We start from the raw sequence: 18,421 nt of genomic DNA on the forward strand, positions 1-18,421 counted from the left end.
CATTTCCAATTTGGATTTTGTTTTTAGAACAATCTGCGGTCACAGATGCAAAGGTACACAGTGTACAATTTTACAACGTGCAAACCACACACTTCATGTAGTGCATCAAAGATGTCATTTCCAAATTACCGACTCACGGTTTCATCGGACAAAATAAATAAATTACATATGGTTGACAATGTATCGATAATAAAGTGTTAGTAGATATTAAGCAGACAGTCTACTAATACTCTAATGACTGCTAGTTGACATGTAGTTGTGAAATTACTTACTGTTAGTAGAATGTGGACTATTGAAATAAAATGTTACCGTAAATGCGAAATTTGATCGGTTTAACCAGAAATGACAATCTTGCCATTATTTCTCCCAATGTAATTGCAATTCAAAATCGTTTCTTTTCATGGAAAATAATATATTTAATTTATCAAAGCTACTAAGTGCAAAATGTCCAAAATGCTTTGTTATACAAAGTGAATGTGGGGCGGATACTGGGCACTGTCAATCACAATAAATAAAATAAAATAAACCACCATAAAAGTCTTCTGAAGTCATAAATCGAAAGTTATCCACAGCATATCTCTCAAACCTCATTTACTTTTGTGTAATTTTCCACCCCTTTTCAAAGACCCCAATCAGCATTTACTTTGATTGTATCCAAATGACCATTCTTATTTCTTATCCTCACAAACCATAAAGTAATGTATGATGGGTTTATGAACATTTACGATTTCATTCTGCTCATGCTTAATGAATTTGGACAAACTGGTCGTTAAATCAAACTTGTTTTTTTGTTCATGTTCAATGGTACAATTGAACAGAGAATGGATTTACAAACCATGTAGAAAACTCTGTTCTGCTTGTGTTGAAGTTACACATATATGACAATTTAACCAAGAATGTGTAAACAACTTAAATGTGCGCAAATTTACACAAATTCAATTCAAAGTGACAAATTACAAAATGATGGATTTATGAATGTTTGTTAGAAATTTGTTCATGTGTACATCATTAATGAATCCATTCTTGTATAAACGGTCACACTGATTTAAAACTTTTTACGCAACATTACTTTTTACGAATGTAATTTCCCTTTTCAGAGCTCCAGCCGCATTCACTTTCACTGTACGGAAAAGAGCAGCGTAAACATCCTTCAAAACATCTGCTTTTGTGTTCTTCAGAAGAAAGTCATAAGGGTTCGTAACGGTGTCATGTTTGGCTGACATTATGCTTGCATCAACACTTGCTAGCATGTGAAGTTGTGTAATGATGTCCCAGTTTCAGTCGTGTAATTGTGCGTTTGTTGAGCGGGCAGCTTGAGTGTGTTAACATACCTAGACAGTTACAAAACTAAATCCTTATTATTGGAAATGGGTTACTGTTGCATGCAAGAAATCCACACTTAGTTGTTACACGTTCAAGGCAAATAACACAAACCACAATAGTCATTAAATCTTTTATTATGACCTTAATAAAAACACAATGACCTCCAAAATGGTTTCAGATCTTAGCTTTTTTGTCAGACATATAAATACAAATCTCAACAAAGGAAAAGAACAAACAGTACAGGAGGGAAATCGATACAAAAGGTTGTTCGCTAACGAATTTGTTTTCTTGATGAAGGAACTGGTCAATCTTCCTGCCTCTCGATGACTCACGGCGTATGTTGATCATCACAGTCGCAGTCTAAACAAACACGTCCCCGAAGAACTGAATCACGACGGTCTGAGACCTACGGCAGCGCAACTGTTCAAACAATCAATGCTTGTGCCTTTCAGCGCTCCAGAGAATGACATTTGAGAGTATTGGCCCTGTTGCTATGGGAATCCAACCGAGCGACAGCTGAATAAAATGGAGACACTTCAAAAATCACAAGGCACTGGTCAGACAAACTCCAGACTTCAGAGCCACTGTCGTTTGACTTCAGACTCGCATCTCTTGCACCACTTCAACAGAAATCGTCTTAGCAGGAATGACCTACTGCCCAGATGGCTACAAAACACTTATTGTCAACCTTTGGAGACCAACATGTCTTTCTACAAAGCAAACAACAGCCACCAGATGTGGCGGAAGACCAAACAATTACCTGCCATTATCGTTCTAGTGGCATTTTCCAAAACCAAGAGTACTTTTCGCATTTCACATGCATTTTCTGGGCCAAAACACAGAAGCTGATCTATCACGTTGCCGTCTATGATTAAATCAAAATGGCTAATGCTTAAAATAAACCAGAGTTAGAATTAGACACCATATTTAGGTTGGTACAACTGAAGGAAGCTGTGAGTTTATTCAGTGGATGTCATTTCGTAAACAAGGAGTAGAACAAACAGATGTATTTTGTCACAAAAATTTACGCGAGTTCGGTTTTCTGAACATTCGCAAATTCATTCTGTATGCGCTTAAACGGAGCGCGATGATTTATCAGAGAACGTACAAAATGCAAGCAGAATGAATTTGGGTAAATAGTTCGTAAAATGAACATTTTAAATAGTTCACAATTGTTTTCTTTGCATTTAAGCTCATAAGTACAATTTAACCAACCCGATCTCACGCTAATTCATATATATTTTACTAGGTGGCTAATTCGTAAAAATTCATACGACCTCACTCGTACGAATTTGTAAGTTTTGTGAAAAATCGTATGTATTTTACGAGCAGTGATTGTGTGTGTGTGTGTGTGTGTGTGTGAGAATGAAACAAGCAGAAAAAAAATTCCTGTGTGCATTGTTCATTAATCCATTCTTACTTAAACTGAAATTTAAATTCAGGCAATATTGCTTAATTGCTATGAATAATTCACATAGTAATTTTGACCAAAACCAAAAAGATTTTGGGGCATGTTTCATCAACTAAACAACTGATGTAACAGAACAATGTTGAAAAAAAAAAAAAATTTGTACATTTATCTCCTCAGAGCATTCACATTAAATATGGCGTCCAGCCTGACTGAGGTCCATACTAAACCACGAATTCAAACCGCAGGACGGCAAAAGTGATAGTTTAAGATGAACGAATGAAGGGAAGGTGACATCATGCGAAACAATAGAAACACGTCATCTCAGAAAACCACTGCCAATCAATGTCCTGATCTAGGGTCAGCCTTCCCGCTCGATTATATTACAATCAGTACAACACAAACGCCAATGTGTGACACCAGATCAGTCATCGTCCACGGAGATGTCTCATCGCTTTCACACAGCACGTTCGGCAGAGAGCGTGAGGTATTGGAGCCCTCGGTCGCAGCAGCTCACACAGAGAGCCCATTCAGCCGCCAGAGGTAGGATCAGGCCACGGCTAGAGCTGAGGTAGGTGGAGCTGAGTTGGACCTCCAAACATCAGACCGCTCAGGTCTTTACAAGAGCCTGCTAGCATTTTTAGTTCTTGGGGGGTGGGAAAAAAACAAACAAAAAACACTTTTTTGAACTCGAGTCTGTATTCCTCCATGACGATTTTAGTTTAAACACAACAAGCTTTCCTGATTTACATGCTAAAAGTTACAAATTTATCAAACAAGAAGAACATTTCTGACCAGGATTATTGCAAACTCTTCCTGATTTTTCCATTTATATCTGGACCAATAGTTTTTGTTGATTCTGAATAAGTTCAACTCGACGCACTTGAAAATGTGCATTTCGAACAAATAAATGGCGATTAATCATCTCATAACAGCCTCTGTTAAGAACTCAATAGACACTAGTTATACAGAAATGTCCTCCTGATGCTTCCTGGGATGCAGAACGGCACGACCACCGTGATATGTGATTCAGTCTTATTATTTGTCAGCCGTTTTATTGCGAGTGCTTGTTGCCGACACAGCGCTACAAAGGAGGAGAGTCCGAATACGGCGAACGAACGAAGATTCACACACACACATTCGTCCTGATCGTCCACTGCCGACGACTCCGTGGCTTTCTTTCGTTGTTGGATAGTGAAACAAAAGAGGCTTCTTTGGGACTCTAACACCTCTTAATAAGTTCCATAATTTTTTTTTTTTTTCATAGTGGTTCTTCCCAGGTTTGGACAGAAATGAAATCGACAATAGGTAAAAGATCAAAACGAGATCTCCGAAAGAAGAGAGATTGTTCATCTTTAGAAAACTGAAAGAAAGAGTACCATGTCTTTCCCCCTTGGCCATCCAAAGTCTCTGAGAGTATATTCCCGCCCCCGTTAAACCTTGTATCCTCACCCCAATTTATACCTTCGGCCCGGTCTCTCCCACCGCAGAGTCTCATCTCTGGCCGTGCAGGGCTGAAATGACGGGTGTCTGCTGGCCGTTGGCAGGCTGGGAGACGGGCGGCCACGTGGGTGGCTGGTGCATGTGATGGTGGTGGTGGTGGTGATGGAGCGCGTGATGGCCTGTGGGAGAGGACGGCGGCAGCCAGACGGGCTGGTGGTTGGGGGGCGAGGAGGCCCAGAAAGACCCAAATCCCTGTGTGGAGGAGTGGGGAGGAGGAGAACACGCCATAGACACCTGGGCTGAAGCTCCACTGCCGCTCGTGCATTCAGACGTCCGCAGCTTGGAGAACATAGTGATGGCATCGGGGAAGTTGGGTGGCGTGGCAGGAGTGTTGCGTGGAGTGCACATCTGCACACAAACAAAAACACAAAAAAACTGCTCTGTTTATTTGATCCTATGTTGGTTAGATAACAATAGATTGAAAAAAAAAAAAAAAAACGAAACACTGAATGAACATGCATATACATATAAATAAATAAATTAATTAATTATAAGAAAATTACTACAACTATACAAATTAAAAGGGAAAATACCAAAATAAAATCAAATTCAATATAATTTCACTACTCTGTATTTATATTGTATATACTGCTATATTGGTTTCCTATGGTTTTAAAAAATTGACACTATTTTCAAGTAATGTTTTAATTTAATACCTAAAAATGTCAAAAGACAATCAACAAATAAAAAGTAATTTTCCTTATTATTTTGACAGTATGGTGTAAGGGAAATTTACAAGTAATAAATAAATGCTTTTTATAACAAATATTACGAATGTATAAATATAATTATTTTTAGGGATTTGCATCACGATATTCTACAACCTGAACTAAACTTGAGCTGATAATAATTTTATTTTTTATATATATATAAATATATTATATTTTAAGAAACTTACTGACCTTTTCAGATTAATCTAGCCTTAAGACATTAAATATATATTATTTATTTACTTAAAAAAAAAAAAAAAAATATATATATATATATTTCTAAGAACAGCAGAATCATTATCAATTTTAATTGAAATGTCAAAATGAATTTTAATAGAGGAATTAACGCATGCATATTGTAGAAAAGGTGTATTCGAGGTGATCACAGGTATGAATTATATTTGAATAAAATTAACAGATAAGTCACATTATTGACCCATGTAAGGGCAGAATATGTCTTATGATAGTCGACATTACTTGCACCAGAAAAGAAAAAAATCTTGTTTCACATGGCATCTCAGCCTCTGACCCTTAATAATAAACAGGATGGCTTCCTGTACTTTAATGGCTTTTATGACTGACTGGACAACCTCTACATAATGAAAATTAAGTTTTCCACAAGTGGTCTGAAAAGAGCTGTTTGTGCTGCATTACAATATGTGAACGACATACTATAATAATAGCCTCATAGCATACTGTATGTCCCATGTGAGGTTTATGATCATATCACACACAGATGCATATGTCAGCTAAAGATGAAGCATTATGGGACTTAGAACTCTTAAACAATAGGATGTGCTCGCTGCACAACAGACCAAACAATTGAACAACACTGTGCTGAGCATCAGTCCCATGATTCCCATAAAGCGTGAGATTTGTTTGCACAGGAGCTCTCAGCCCCTCTCTGCCATCGTGTTATGAACGAAAAGTAGGCCACATAACTGACAGCAGTTTTAGCTCCTGATAACGTCTCCTTTAATAACCACCACACACACATACACAAAACGCTGAGATCAGGTGACTGATATAGGAGCAGGAAGGGTTTGTCAGCGGAGGAGTTTATTAACTTTTATTTCGGTGGAGCAGCTCTGATGCCGGTCAAAGCGACAAACACACATCCGTCTGTTAAGTAGGTCATCCAGCAAAAGGTCACATCTTCACCCTCCTCGGTTTTTACATCAACATTGCTTATCAAACACTGCGTCTGGAAAAACACAGCTGAACTACACTCCTCTACAGATCTTAAGCAACGCCCTGAATTTTGATTTATGTTTTTGTATCTGCTGGCCATTTCACAATCACTCAGTGTATACCTCATTACTTGTTAAACGGTAATAACACCGCTAAGTAAATTAGCATATTAGCCATTATAAAAATAGTGTAGTTCTTTCCTGTAATGAGCTATTTTCCTCACAAATAGTGGTGTTGAACAAAAATATAAGAATTTATTACAATTAGGGATGGGTAACGTTTACATTTTATCGGTACCGATACTGTTATCAATACTATTTGGTGCAAAAAAGATCAATTTTTATTACTGCTGAACTTTAGCAACTGTATTAAAGTTCTGTCGCTTTAAATTCTCGAGCTCGTGATAGCAGGATGGATTGTGATTGGCTGTCAGTGTTTCTATCGTTCAAATCGTTCTGAAAGTGATTCCAACGATATTGTTTCTCTGTGCCTTTATCGTTATATTTGTGGTGTGGACGCTGCTATTCTTTAATACTGAGAACGATTTTTAGAACTATATCTTTGTCGTTATCGTGCTTTGTGTGAACGGACTTTTAGCCAGTGTTTTAATAATATTTTGAATTAGCTTTTATTTGTTATATTTTCCATTTTAATTTTCATTTTGGTTGAAGATTTAGTCATTTTGTTGTTTTTGTCATTCATATAAGTTGCCTGTACAGTTCTTATTCATTTTTAGTTTCAGTTATTTTAGTACATCAAGAAATGTTATCTTGGAAACTAGCTGAAATAAAAGAGTTTTATTTTATTTGAACTTTTTTATTTCAAGTAACATTTCAATAAGCTATAGGTTACTAAATATTATAGCATACTTATTTTAATATACTATTTAACTACATTTTACATTCAAATCCATTTGACCGACTATATTTTTCTTCTGAAAACATTTTGGATGTTTCAAGTCTCAACTTTGTAAATTGTAATTATGGGTTCGACGAAGACGTGAATGCTTTTTACAAGTTGGAATCTGACAATTATGGTAAAACCAACATGGAAACACACCTTTAATCCGTAGTTTAAATACTGCAGATACTTCATGACAACATATTACAGATTGCTTGAGGTGCTTAAAAATCTGAGACAAGTTATGATGTTTAAAATAGTTCTGACAGAGATTGCAGATAATAAAGGAATGTTCCAGATTCAATACGTGTTAAGCAATAATGTCACAAATGGAAGTTAAGTGGGTCAATTCTCAGTAAAAGCAGTAAAGTGCAGCTTGTATTTTTGTTACAGTGCAGTAAATATATGATTTGAGCTGATGAATAGCATGAATGTTTACAGCCTTCAGCGAGCGGTTTAAACCTCGAACACTCGAGGGTGGAGTGTTTTGCTACGAGACTCTCTTTTCAAAGACAGTCAAAACAGTGTGCGCTGGGCGAAGCCAGGAGCTCAGAGGACTGGTTTGAAGCCCGCGGGACATTCTGTGGCGCCCTGCACCGCCTCGAGAGAGAGAGTCAAAGCAGATGTGTGCCAATAACAGGCCTGGCGCTGCCGAGAAGAGGGGGCAGCCTAGTTCAGCAGGTTCCTCTACAGGAGGACAGGTCCAGACTCGTGAATTTGGGCCCTACTGCCACAGATGATCTGACTACAGACCTCTAACACTGGAAAAATGGTGTGGGATTTACTTTAAAACTATTTTCACTCAGAAATTGCTAGTAAATTCCACAAAGAAATGGCAAGTAACAATGAATATTGTCTCTGTTCTATTTAGAACATTGCGACAGGACTAGACCAAACACAAATCCATTAGAATCAATTCAACATTTACATAATTCTAAAGTCAGACTTTTCTTTTAGTAATCTTAATATAGCCAACTACCTTTTTGAAAGTTTTGCATTCACACCATGTTGTAATTTGACAACAAACAGTAATTATGCAAATGCATTATTAATAAACCTTTAATTATTTAACTTTTTTAACGTTAATCTAACTATTGTATGTCTTGCATTGTATGTCTTACGTTGTATGTTCTGATTAATTTTACATTAAAACATTAACAATAGTCATTTATTGGAATTATTAAACAGAAAAACTACATTTTACATCGAGAAGTGTTCTTATGGAAATTCAGATAAACATTAATAATTGACACTAACTCACCCAGTTTACCAGAAATAAATATTTTGTAATTCTCAGGAAACTACTGTATAATAAATTATTTGGAAAATGTGTTGTAAAATGCTCAAATTATTCCTTCAGAAGGAAAAGAAATCATTAAAGCAAATCTTTTATACTAACAGTCCACTTAAGATAAAAATAAGTGTATATGATTTATTTTGTGTGGAGAACAAAACGGAAGTGACTCATAAGCATGTACATCTGCGGCCCTCAGGAAATGGGTCCCTTGTGTTTATAAATGACTTCATTGTTGACAACATCTATATCATACACACACTGACACATACATTGCTTCTGATCCAATCAGATCCTGCTCTTGTCTTTGCTCCGCCCATTTGCCCATATATGGTCCCCAGCTGCATGATGTAATGGCTGCTCTCAAAATAAAAACAAACACAGATAGACTTCCTGCCTCTGCCTTTCTCAAACGCACTCCCCTCACATTCAGCTAGAGAGAAAAAGAAATCACACACACACACAGATTCAGGCACGTACATGTCGTGGGTGGAGGCTGACGTCAATCTTTTAAAATGCAGCATGACTGCAAGAATCATATCGCGGCTTGTCCACGGGGACTGGTTTTGTGAGAAGAAAAACATATTGCATAACCCTCAGCAGACTGAAGAACAGCAGTTGCACGTCTGTTTTTTCAAAGAGGAAACAGCAAGGCTCGTGTTTTAGCCATCTCATGAAGTTCAAAAACAGCTGCATGTCTGTGTGTGCAGACCCAAAAACCACTTCATCAAGCCCCAGAGCACATGACCGATCGAACGGTCAAGAACTGGGTCAGATCTGCTCCTATCACTAAGGGTTTTGTCCAGCATATCTTCAAATTGCTGATTTATGAGGCTACATATCAGGATGTGTAGAAGAATCTCTGCTACTCGACTAGTCTATTCTTCCCAGACTGCTTAAAAGGGGATGAAACTGTCAGCATGTTAAAAGCTCGAGTTCTTAAATTCAGCCCCTTTAAAGCATCGATGCTACAGTCATCTAAATTCTTAGGTCATTGCGTCACATCTAACCCTTTTTCCCCCCAGAGTTTGGCATCATAAGTGTTCATAAAGACAGCATGGCAAGTTAAAAATAGTTACAAGCATCTCTTTGTGCTCCATCTAGCTGTTTTTGAACAATAAAGAAGTGAAATGACAGATTCAAAATGCTCTACATAGGCTGCAACTTCACAAGACACACAAATAATGCTATTGTATCAAACACATGAGAGACTTTTTTAGTATTTTGATGTTATGTTGCTGAAGCTAATACCATGATATTTTACAGTGCACATAAACACTGTCATTTTTTGTATTGAACGAATGTGTGTGTGTGTGCTGAAAATAAATATTTCTGAATACTTTTACTTTTATTTCAATTAGTAACTTATGTATCAGTTACTTACCAAGCCAAAATTTCTAATTTTTCTTGAAGTTTTTCAATTTTTCCAATTAAAAAAAAAAAAGTTTTTAATGGTTTCAGTTAACAACAAAAGGCAGTATAATATTCTGCTTTAATAGTATTTATTCATAAAAGTAAGAAAGAAAGACCCAGTGCAAATACAAATAATTGAAAACGTCCTTCCTAGTCGACTAAGACCATTTACTGAAACTGTGTTGCGAAATCAGCTCATCCAGAAAATGCCCTGGATGAGACGTTAAATTTCATCTGAGAGTCAGAGAGATGCTGGAAACTGGGCATGAAAAACAAGACTGTTTCTAAGAAGCCCTGACTAGCATGATAAGTGTATTTCAGGCTCTTTAATAATAACTGTGGTCTTCAGGAAGTCCAGCCCCTCATTATTCTCTCAGATGCTATGTTGCCTGATGACAATGACAGGATGCTGAACACGGCGCTGCTCTTTTTCCATCTCTCTCTGAACTAAACGCACTTACCATCTGGTGATGACTGGGGATGTTGGCCTCCTGGAAAAAGGAGCTCAGAGCCGTCTGCGGAAAGAGAGAGAGAGAGAAAGAGATGGGGATGAGCTGGAGGGATCTGTGTTACAACATGAATGAGCAGAACAACTCTGGTTTGGAAACGCTCTATGCTCCCTCCTCCCTGACTGTGACGGGCACGGGTCAACCGGTCCAAGCACTCTGCCATCTAAATGAGGGTTTCTAAACTGTCATGCAATCTGTGCAGGATTCTAGGAACTAATACACTATGCAGGCTCAGAAATATGCGAGAGTGGAAAATTTATTCTAGTTCCCAGTTTTCCTTTCCAAGACAAACATCGCTACTGCTACTGCTTAGACTTTTGAACATCTGAAATTAATGATGCCGCATATTGTGCAGCTTTTGAGGAGATCTGAGTCTAGTGGATGATAAATGGAGCAAAAAAAACAACAACAACACAGACTTACAGTGAAGGAGGGACCTGGGACATTTGAGTAAAAGTATTTGCATACTGAGAAATTTTCACACATTAAAAAATAAATACGACAAAAAAAAAAAAAAATCTGTCTTCTACCACCATAATCAATTTCCAGATTTGTCCCCCCTCTTTTGGACAGTTTCTTTATGGTGGAACAGTATTATTTCTTTTGCAATTGGCGCAAATGGGCAAGCAAAACAAACAAACATTTGTTGTAGTTTCCATTTACTAATATTGAAGTTCACACTATGATGACTTCCACGTTAATGCGTCTGAAATGGTCCATGCATTAATTACTAATCTATCTCAAATAAACATTTAGATTTGGGGTGAAAAAAATAGTGTCATGTAAATGGCCCATTTAAGAGTAGACTATCACTTCAAACCAGTTTCAGAATATGATTCAGTGCTTCTCTGAACTCGACATACAGTCAAAATATTGCCCAACACATGTGTGTCTGGCCTTCTCTCGCTCAACCCCTCGTCTGGTAACATTTCCCTCTCTTCCCCCGTCCGGCCCCTTCCCCCTCTCCTGCTCTCTCGTTTTGTTTAACAACAGCCACGGCGAGTGCAGGAATGTCTGAGGCTTGACGTGACACACATATCAAGATGAACTCGCCGATCCGCCATTGTTTCCGCTGCTACAGAACCACAGAGTTCTTTGTGATCAGATCTTCTCCGTCCCTCCCCCAAACACTGTCATGTGTACAGAGACTGTTCCCATTCAAGGGCTCGACTATTGCTCATTTCCTACTGCACACACACGGTTATGGCTCTAAACAACGCTCGCTTGTACCTCAGAGCATCTGTATTGTGTTAACGCTGGCACTAACTGCTTAAAGGAGGATTCCTCAACCTGGCATCCGCACTAACAATGAGTCTATCCTGAGGTGAAAGGCTAAATAATACACACAGGCCAGCTTGTGATCCTGGTGAGCTACCCATCCACAATAGAGTAATACTGGACCGCTCGCTCACTTCCTGATGCATATTGCACAGAAAACTGGCCAACAGTGTGGATCGACCGATTATCGACCTGGCAGATTATCAGCGCCGTTATGAAGCATTTTTTGGTTATCGGTCATTTTCAAAACCGTTTTGCAGATAAAATAATTTAAGAGCATTTAAAGAGAGTTTTTGTCAGAGCCCTTGTTATTCTTAATTTTGACATTAATTTTCATTTTACACAAGGTTCAAAATAAGATCTGTAATACTCCATATCGGTCGACCCCTAGCCAGAAGCTCCCGAAAAATTTGAAAGCTGTACTCTGATTGGCTAAGATTTCTGGGAATCAGGTGTTGAAAGGTTTACATTGGTCTGGCACAAAATTCCCAAGTTATAACAATGTTCTTCCCAGCGGAAATTGTAATCGCTGGATCTGGAAGTTCAGAAGATTGAATCTTTGAAAGTCATTCTGCCATGAGGTAAACTCTTGTGCACATGCATATTATCTCTTTGCAGAAGTCAATGTGGACTGTGCAGAAAGGCTTGGCTTCATGAGACAAATGTCTCAGTGCGATGGCCAAAACTGATGCCTGGTTGGGTAGCAAAAATTTAGATTGAAGTGGGGTGCTTACAGCTTTAAGGTGCAGTCAAATTGACCATTATTTGACCAATTTCAAATTTAATTTCCACAGCCGAAATTCAAGCCATTTCAATAGGAATCCATGCAACTGGGAAATTCGTATGAGCATGAAAGTTTTCCCCACACAGATTTCGCAAAGGGCCCAAGCTAAAGACCCAATTTTTTCATAAGCAGTTCAGGTATATTTGTAGCAAAAGCCAAAAATACATTGTATGGGTCAAATTTATCGATTTTTGTTTTATGCCAAAAATCATTACGATATTAAGTAAAGATCATGTTCCATGAAGATATTTTGTCAATTTCCTACCGTAAATATATTAAAACGTAATTTTTGATAAGTAATATGCATAGCTAAGAACTTAATTTGAACAACTTTAAAGGTAATTTTCTCAATACCTTTTATAAAAATTTTTTTTTGCACCCTCAGATTCCAGATTTTCAAATAGTTGTATTTTGGCCAAATATTGTCCTAACAAACCATAACATCAATTAAAAGCTTGTTTATTCAGCTTTCAGAAGATGTATAAATCTCAATTTCCAAAAACTGTACCTTATGACTGGTTTTGTGGTCAAGGGTCACATATTTAGATTTAATCCCATTGCTCCAAAATTTTCTACGTAGGCTACACCATGTTTTTCCACTGTAACCAATCACAGACATTTCTGTTGAACAATGCAACAGCAGTCTGATTGACTTGATAGAATTCTATTCACTCGACATTCAAAAAGCTTTAAAAACCAAAGCGAAAAGTATCAGGGATCATTTGGAATCATTTTGAATTTGTTACATGTCACATGTAGGCCACACTGTAAATACACTGGAAGCAATGTGGAAAAAATCTAGAACAATCCTATTGTAATCGATAAAAACTAGACAAGGTGTAAATCATTCATGAGAGTCTGAACTGCGTGCCGAGCTCATATTTAGTAAAGATATGGCCACATTTTTGAAATTACACAGAAAAAAAAGGTCCATGTTCAACAGCAGAGTGATGCATGATGCAACTTTTGAACCAAGCAGCTTTCTGTTGGTCAACATGGTGAAATCACATTGAACCGATGTAAAATATGCATTGAGAAATTTTTACCTACATGTGGATTTCCCAGAATTTCGGCAAACAACTGTAAATGCGACCCTATTTTGGGCCTGCAGTCAATGACACTATCAATTTCGAAATACAAATTCTTGCTTAATAACACTTTTGTTAATAAAGCTAACAGGACCAATGTGACGTTGTTTGGTCGCTGTCTTGTTTTAATAACGCATAAAACTCTAATACTCCCATTTAAATATGTTTCAGCTTGTAGGCTACATAAATAATACAGCATTCAGTTGGCCCACAAAAGTATTATCATGTAAATTACAAGCATGATTACAATATCAACAAAAACAATTGTGATTATTGCCCATTTCTAGCAGGCAGCCCGCTAGGTTTTGACACACAGCCAGTGTCTCATATCCAGCGTCTCTGCGAATGATTTCTGCTGCTCCAGTGGGAATAAGCGGGTGCAGAACAAGCCCACAGAGAGCCATCTCACCAACACACGGCACGTCCACAATAAACCAGGTCAGCGATGAGCAGAAAGGGACAGAGACAAATGGAGAAACCACACAGTAGCTGCTAGAGCGAATCACGCTCACTTTGCTCCACGCAGCACTGTAACATGGAGACTGCTCTGAGAATAGCAACAAATACTCGTAAATGTCACTGGTGCCGTTTTCTTGCTTGGTTTGATGGCTTTCCACACTACAGTATTTGGTTCTGACTTGCGATAGGTTTGCATGGTTGGTGAGTAACACTGAGTACTAACAACAGATGTTTACCACCGTAACTAGGTAACAGTTTCACTGTTTAATTCATGATGTCCCTTTGGTTTTACTACCACAACAGCACGCCACTTGTGTCTGTCAAAGATGCATGAGACGCAACGAACGCAAGATGCTCAGTGAAGCCCATGGAAACTAAGTTGTGTTTATAAGCTACCACAATAAGGAAAATCTAGCTGAGACTATCAAATGTCTAGCTTCATGAGACTAAAGCACAGCCGACGGCTGGTCAACGTGTGGATATTTTCATGCATATAAGCTTTAGCCGTCCTTGGCTGCTCTCCATCCTGATGTTATCACAGAATGAGATCAGAAGGTTAAGAGCAGACATCTCTGACTCCTTCATCTGTCACTGAAGCTATACATCGTATAAGAGATCCAAAGGGGACACTTGTCCTAGACATGCACTTGGTACAATCAATCACACTACTACCAACTCCTGAGAGAGAGAGAGACCCTGTTAGACCACCTGTTTAAACTCCAGCAGCCACAACAGATCGCTCAGAAGGAGATACATCGGAGAAACCATCTGGACGCTGCAGATACTTCAGGATAAACACTGCTGAATTGAGAACGTCAATGCTGGGAATGTAAACACAAGCATATCTGTTAGTGAAGGTGTGGTTGACTTCCTTTCTTTCACAATCGAAAAAAGAAAAACAAACCAGCAAAAGTTACCAAACACTAACCACAGTGACGTGTATGAGGCAACAGTTATGACAACACAAGTATGCCCTAATGCAAACTAGTGCACTATATACCATATGTACTATGCAAAGGAGACAAATATTTAGGCTGCATCTGAATATTCCTTACTCCTTTCATAGAAGTAAAAAAAAAATATTACAGTGAAACACTGCATCTGACAAAGACGTGACTACGGATGCACCGAAATGAAAATTGTGGGCCAAAATCAAAACATCAGGATGCACTTGAAATCCTGAAAAAACACTTTTTGTATAACTGATTGCATTAATATCAGGCTTTTTAATTTCTTGAAATTTAACAAATCTGAAATGAAAAACCACAAACCAATAAAATAATCACACATTGAATTTTTTAAATTTTAATACTGAGGACAAGGGGCAAGACGACATATACATTCAGTTCGCATTTTCAGCCTTTTTTCTTTCAGCCAAAAACCAATAACGCCATTTTCGGATGAGAATTCAGTGGATCCCTAGACATGACAAATGCAGTATGTTTCGATTACATTCATACTATATAGAACATACTTTTTAAGTTTCGCAAAGACTCAAAAAACCTTACTTAAACATGCAGTACATTGTAGAGGCTTGTTTCTGCCATGAAATTAAAAAGGTTTTTACCATTTATTCATAATTCTGAATTTATAATGGGAAAAAAGTCCAAAATTTGAGGTAAAAAAAAAAAAAAAAAAGTCTGAATTTTTAGCTAAAAATGAACTTTTTTTTATTTTTTGTTCCAATCATCCCCAGTACTATACAACAAAACACACTGCATGGAAGTCCCACAATGCAGTGCACTGAACTTAACTAGCCCAGTGACATGAATGAATGTCACTTCAGCCATCAGTTTTTCTAGACTATTTATTTGATTCGTCTGCCCAACAAAGCAATAATTTTAAATCAAACTTCGATCCGCAAGATAACTGGATGCCACTAGCTAAATTAAGTAATAAGGCCATGTGACAACAACATAGCGTACTACTGTTTGAAATGTTTACAGTAATCAATAAAAGCTGATTCACATACTATTCTCTTCAAAAATAAGCAGTATTCCAGTCCAAACAACCTGTCTTGAGTGGAGTAAACTTTACCCTACTTACTAGAGTTGAGCTAAAGGGAATCAACTCACTCTTTGGCGTACTAAACGCATGTGTACTTTATAAACAATACACACATTAACTAGTCAAACCAGTGTGTGTGTGTGTACTGTACTGTACTCAACAACTGGACAATTTCAAACAATCAACACAACGAACCTACTAACACATACCACAGTAAGAACAATCATCATTTGGCTGCATTTTCAGCAGGGAATTCAATAAAAAAACTGAGTCGAGTGTGTTGCAACAGTGCTGATGAGATCGTTTCTGAGGCATGTCCGTTTGTGGCAAACACTTCCTCCTTACAGGAAACATTCAAAACAACCACACCACACTTCAAATGTGAGCTGCCATTAAACTGGCATACACTTATTAATAAACCATCAAATACAAACTGATATGAAATGTAATACTTTTCTTTATGTACCACTTTTGTGCCTCCACCGTGATTGTTTGGTAATATTCTGACTGCTGTACTTCTCTTAGACTCTTTGATATAAAAATCTCTGTGTGAGTGACTTTGTGTGCATGTATTTTCAGTAAATGTCTATAGTCATATCAAATGTCTATCCATCCATCTGTTTATCTGTGCATGTGTATAATCAGTATGGAGCTGGCAACACCAAGGTTATGGGTTCGATTCCCAATATATGTAAGAGTTGATAAAATGTATACACTGAATTTAATGCAAGTCACTGGAGATAAAAGCATCTGCCAAATACATGAATATATGTGAATATATTAGTGCTGTCAAATGATTAATTAAAAGTTTGTGTTTACATAATATATGTATGTGTACTGTGTATATTTATTATGTATATATAAACACAGACAGTATATATTTTGAAAATATTACCTGCATTTACATGTATACATTTATATTAAAGTATATTTACTATATAAACAAAATATAAAACTTGTTCTTAAAAATATACTTGCATGTGGGCGTATTTATATATACACACATAACAAATACACACAGTACACATGCATACATTATGTAAACAAAAACTTTGGATGCGATTAATCGTTTGACAGCACTTATACTTACACATACATATATATATATATATATATATATATATATATATATGTAACAATCTAACTCTTTATCTATCCATATATATTTGTCCATCAATCCATCCAGCTTTCTGTTCATCTCTTTATCCTCCATTCAACTGTACATTCACCCATCCATCCATCAAACCAAAGTCTCCCTGAGCAGCTTTGACTTGATTTACACGACTATAAAACACATCTTTGTTTTAGTGTCTTGGTCTGTATCACACAAACAGATCATCTCAGTGAGCGTGGATTCAAACACAAAGCTGCTCTGGGAGTCAGACCGGCTAACAGCAGGCTAGCCCTCACGACAGAATGAAAACATTGGCCATCTGACCCCGAGATAGTGAACACGGAGCGCCATTTACTAGTAAACAAACGCGACGTGACTTTATATAATGCAGTGAATGCAGCCGACACGACGGGAAAGCGCTGTGAACGAACACTCGAGCAGATCCCCGGGATTTGATACACAGCCCACCTCAAAACACGCGATAACGGTGCTATCGATTATTAATCGCTGGTTAGGTTGAGTTACCTCGAACTGCCAGTGCGCCGCCTGCAGAAGCTGCTTCGCCTGATCCGCCGCGCAGCCCGCGGTCAAAACAAACTGGTTGATCATCACTTGATGTCTCAGCTCGTCCATATTCACCGACATCGCCGCTGTTCGCTCCTCCGCGACTCCCGTGAACGGAAAGCTCCGTACGACGCGTGTGTGTGTGTGTATGTGCGCGCGTGTTCGTTGAAAGCGAGCGTCGCTACCAGGCCCTTCTTCCTTCACGCCTCTCCTCGCTCGCGCTCGCCTTCCAGTATCAACAAATATCTCATGTCATCATCACCAACAACAAACCCGAGCGCGCTCTCTGATTGGCTAAGGAGCCAAAACAGCGAGTACACACTGGCGTCCCATTGGTCCATCGACTAATGGACAATCGGCTCAAGCGACGTAATTTAAAACAACGCGTCCTGCGTGGTTGGACGCTAGAGAGCGGCATTGGTCTCTCATTGGTCAGAATAACAGGGAAGCGTCGCGTTTTTATTTGGTCGGATGAAAACTTTTCTTTTTTTATTATTATTATTAATGCCAAAATACTTTATAACAAGTACACAACTATAGAATATCAAGAACAATAGAGGACAAAATATCACATTTACATTTAGTCATTTAGCAGGCGCTTTTATGCAAAGTGATATCTATCTATCTATCTATCTATCTATCTATCTATCTATCTATCTATCTATCTATCTATCTATCTGTCTATCTGTCTGTCTGTCTGTCTGTCTGTCTGTCTGTCTGTCTGTGTATCTATCTATCTATCTATCTATCTATCTATCTATCTATCTATCTATCTATCTATCTATCTATCTATCTATCTGTCTGTCTGTCTGTCTGTCTGTCTGTCTGTCTGTCTGTGTATCTATCTATCTATCTATCTATCTATCTATCTATCTG

General features: G+C 37.9%; 1 protein-coding gene across 3 annotated transcripts; it reads right to left on the reverse strand.

Annotated features, from left to right (window-relative positions):
• Nucleotides 1-1,441: 1,441 nt before the first annotated feature.
• Nucleotides 1,442-17,944, reverse strand: LOC306855800 (UBA-like domain-containing protein 2-B). 3 transcript variants are annotated; one of them, XM_079394682.1, is made up of 4 exons: nt 17,507-17,782; nt 14,569-14,681; nt 10,204-10,257; nt 1,442-4,582 (listed from the first exon to the last, which is right to left on the reverse strand). In XM_079394682.1, exons 2-4 carry the CDS (start codon nt 14,626-14,628, stop codon nt 4,226-4,228), a joined length of 471 nt encoding a protein of 156 aa, XP_079250808.1. In that variant the 5' UTR covers nt 14,629-14,681; nt 17,507-17,782; the 3' UTR covers nt 1,442-4,225. The 3 variants fall into 3 exon arrangements, with proteins under 3 accessions (XP_079250808.1, XP_079250807.1, XP_079250809.1); XM_079394681.1 differs by lacking the exon at nt 14,569-14,681 and having other exon boundaries at nt 17,507-17,944; XM_079394683.1 differs by lacking the exons at nt 10,204-10,257; nt 14,569-14,681; nt 17,507-17,782 and adding an exon at nt 8,602-8,756.
• Nucleotides 17,945-18,421: the final 477 nt, after the last annotated feature.

Source organism: Barbus barbus, assembly GCF_936440315.1.
Source record: "Barbus barbus genome assembly, chromosome: 3".
NCBI classification, from domain to species: Eukaryota; Metazoa; Chordata; class Actinopteri; order Cypriniformes; family Cyprinidae; genus Barbus; species Barbus barbus.

Bases quoted from the DNA above. Each gene is read 5' to 3' on its own strand.
- LOC306855800 (XM_079394681.1), bottom strand. From the start codon at position 17,626: ATGTCGGTGAATATGGACGAGCTGAGACATCAAGTGATGATCAACCAG. The intron at 10,258-17,506 runs GTAACTCAACCT...CTCTTTCCGCAG, and splicing joins CGGCGCACTGGCAGTTCGAG to ACGGCTCTGAGCTCCTTTTT. The intron at 4,583-10,203 runs GTAAGTGCGTTT...GTTTGTGTGCAG, and splicing joins TCCCCAGTCATCACCAGATG to ATGTGCACTCCACGCAACAC.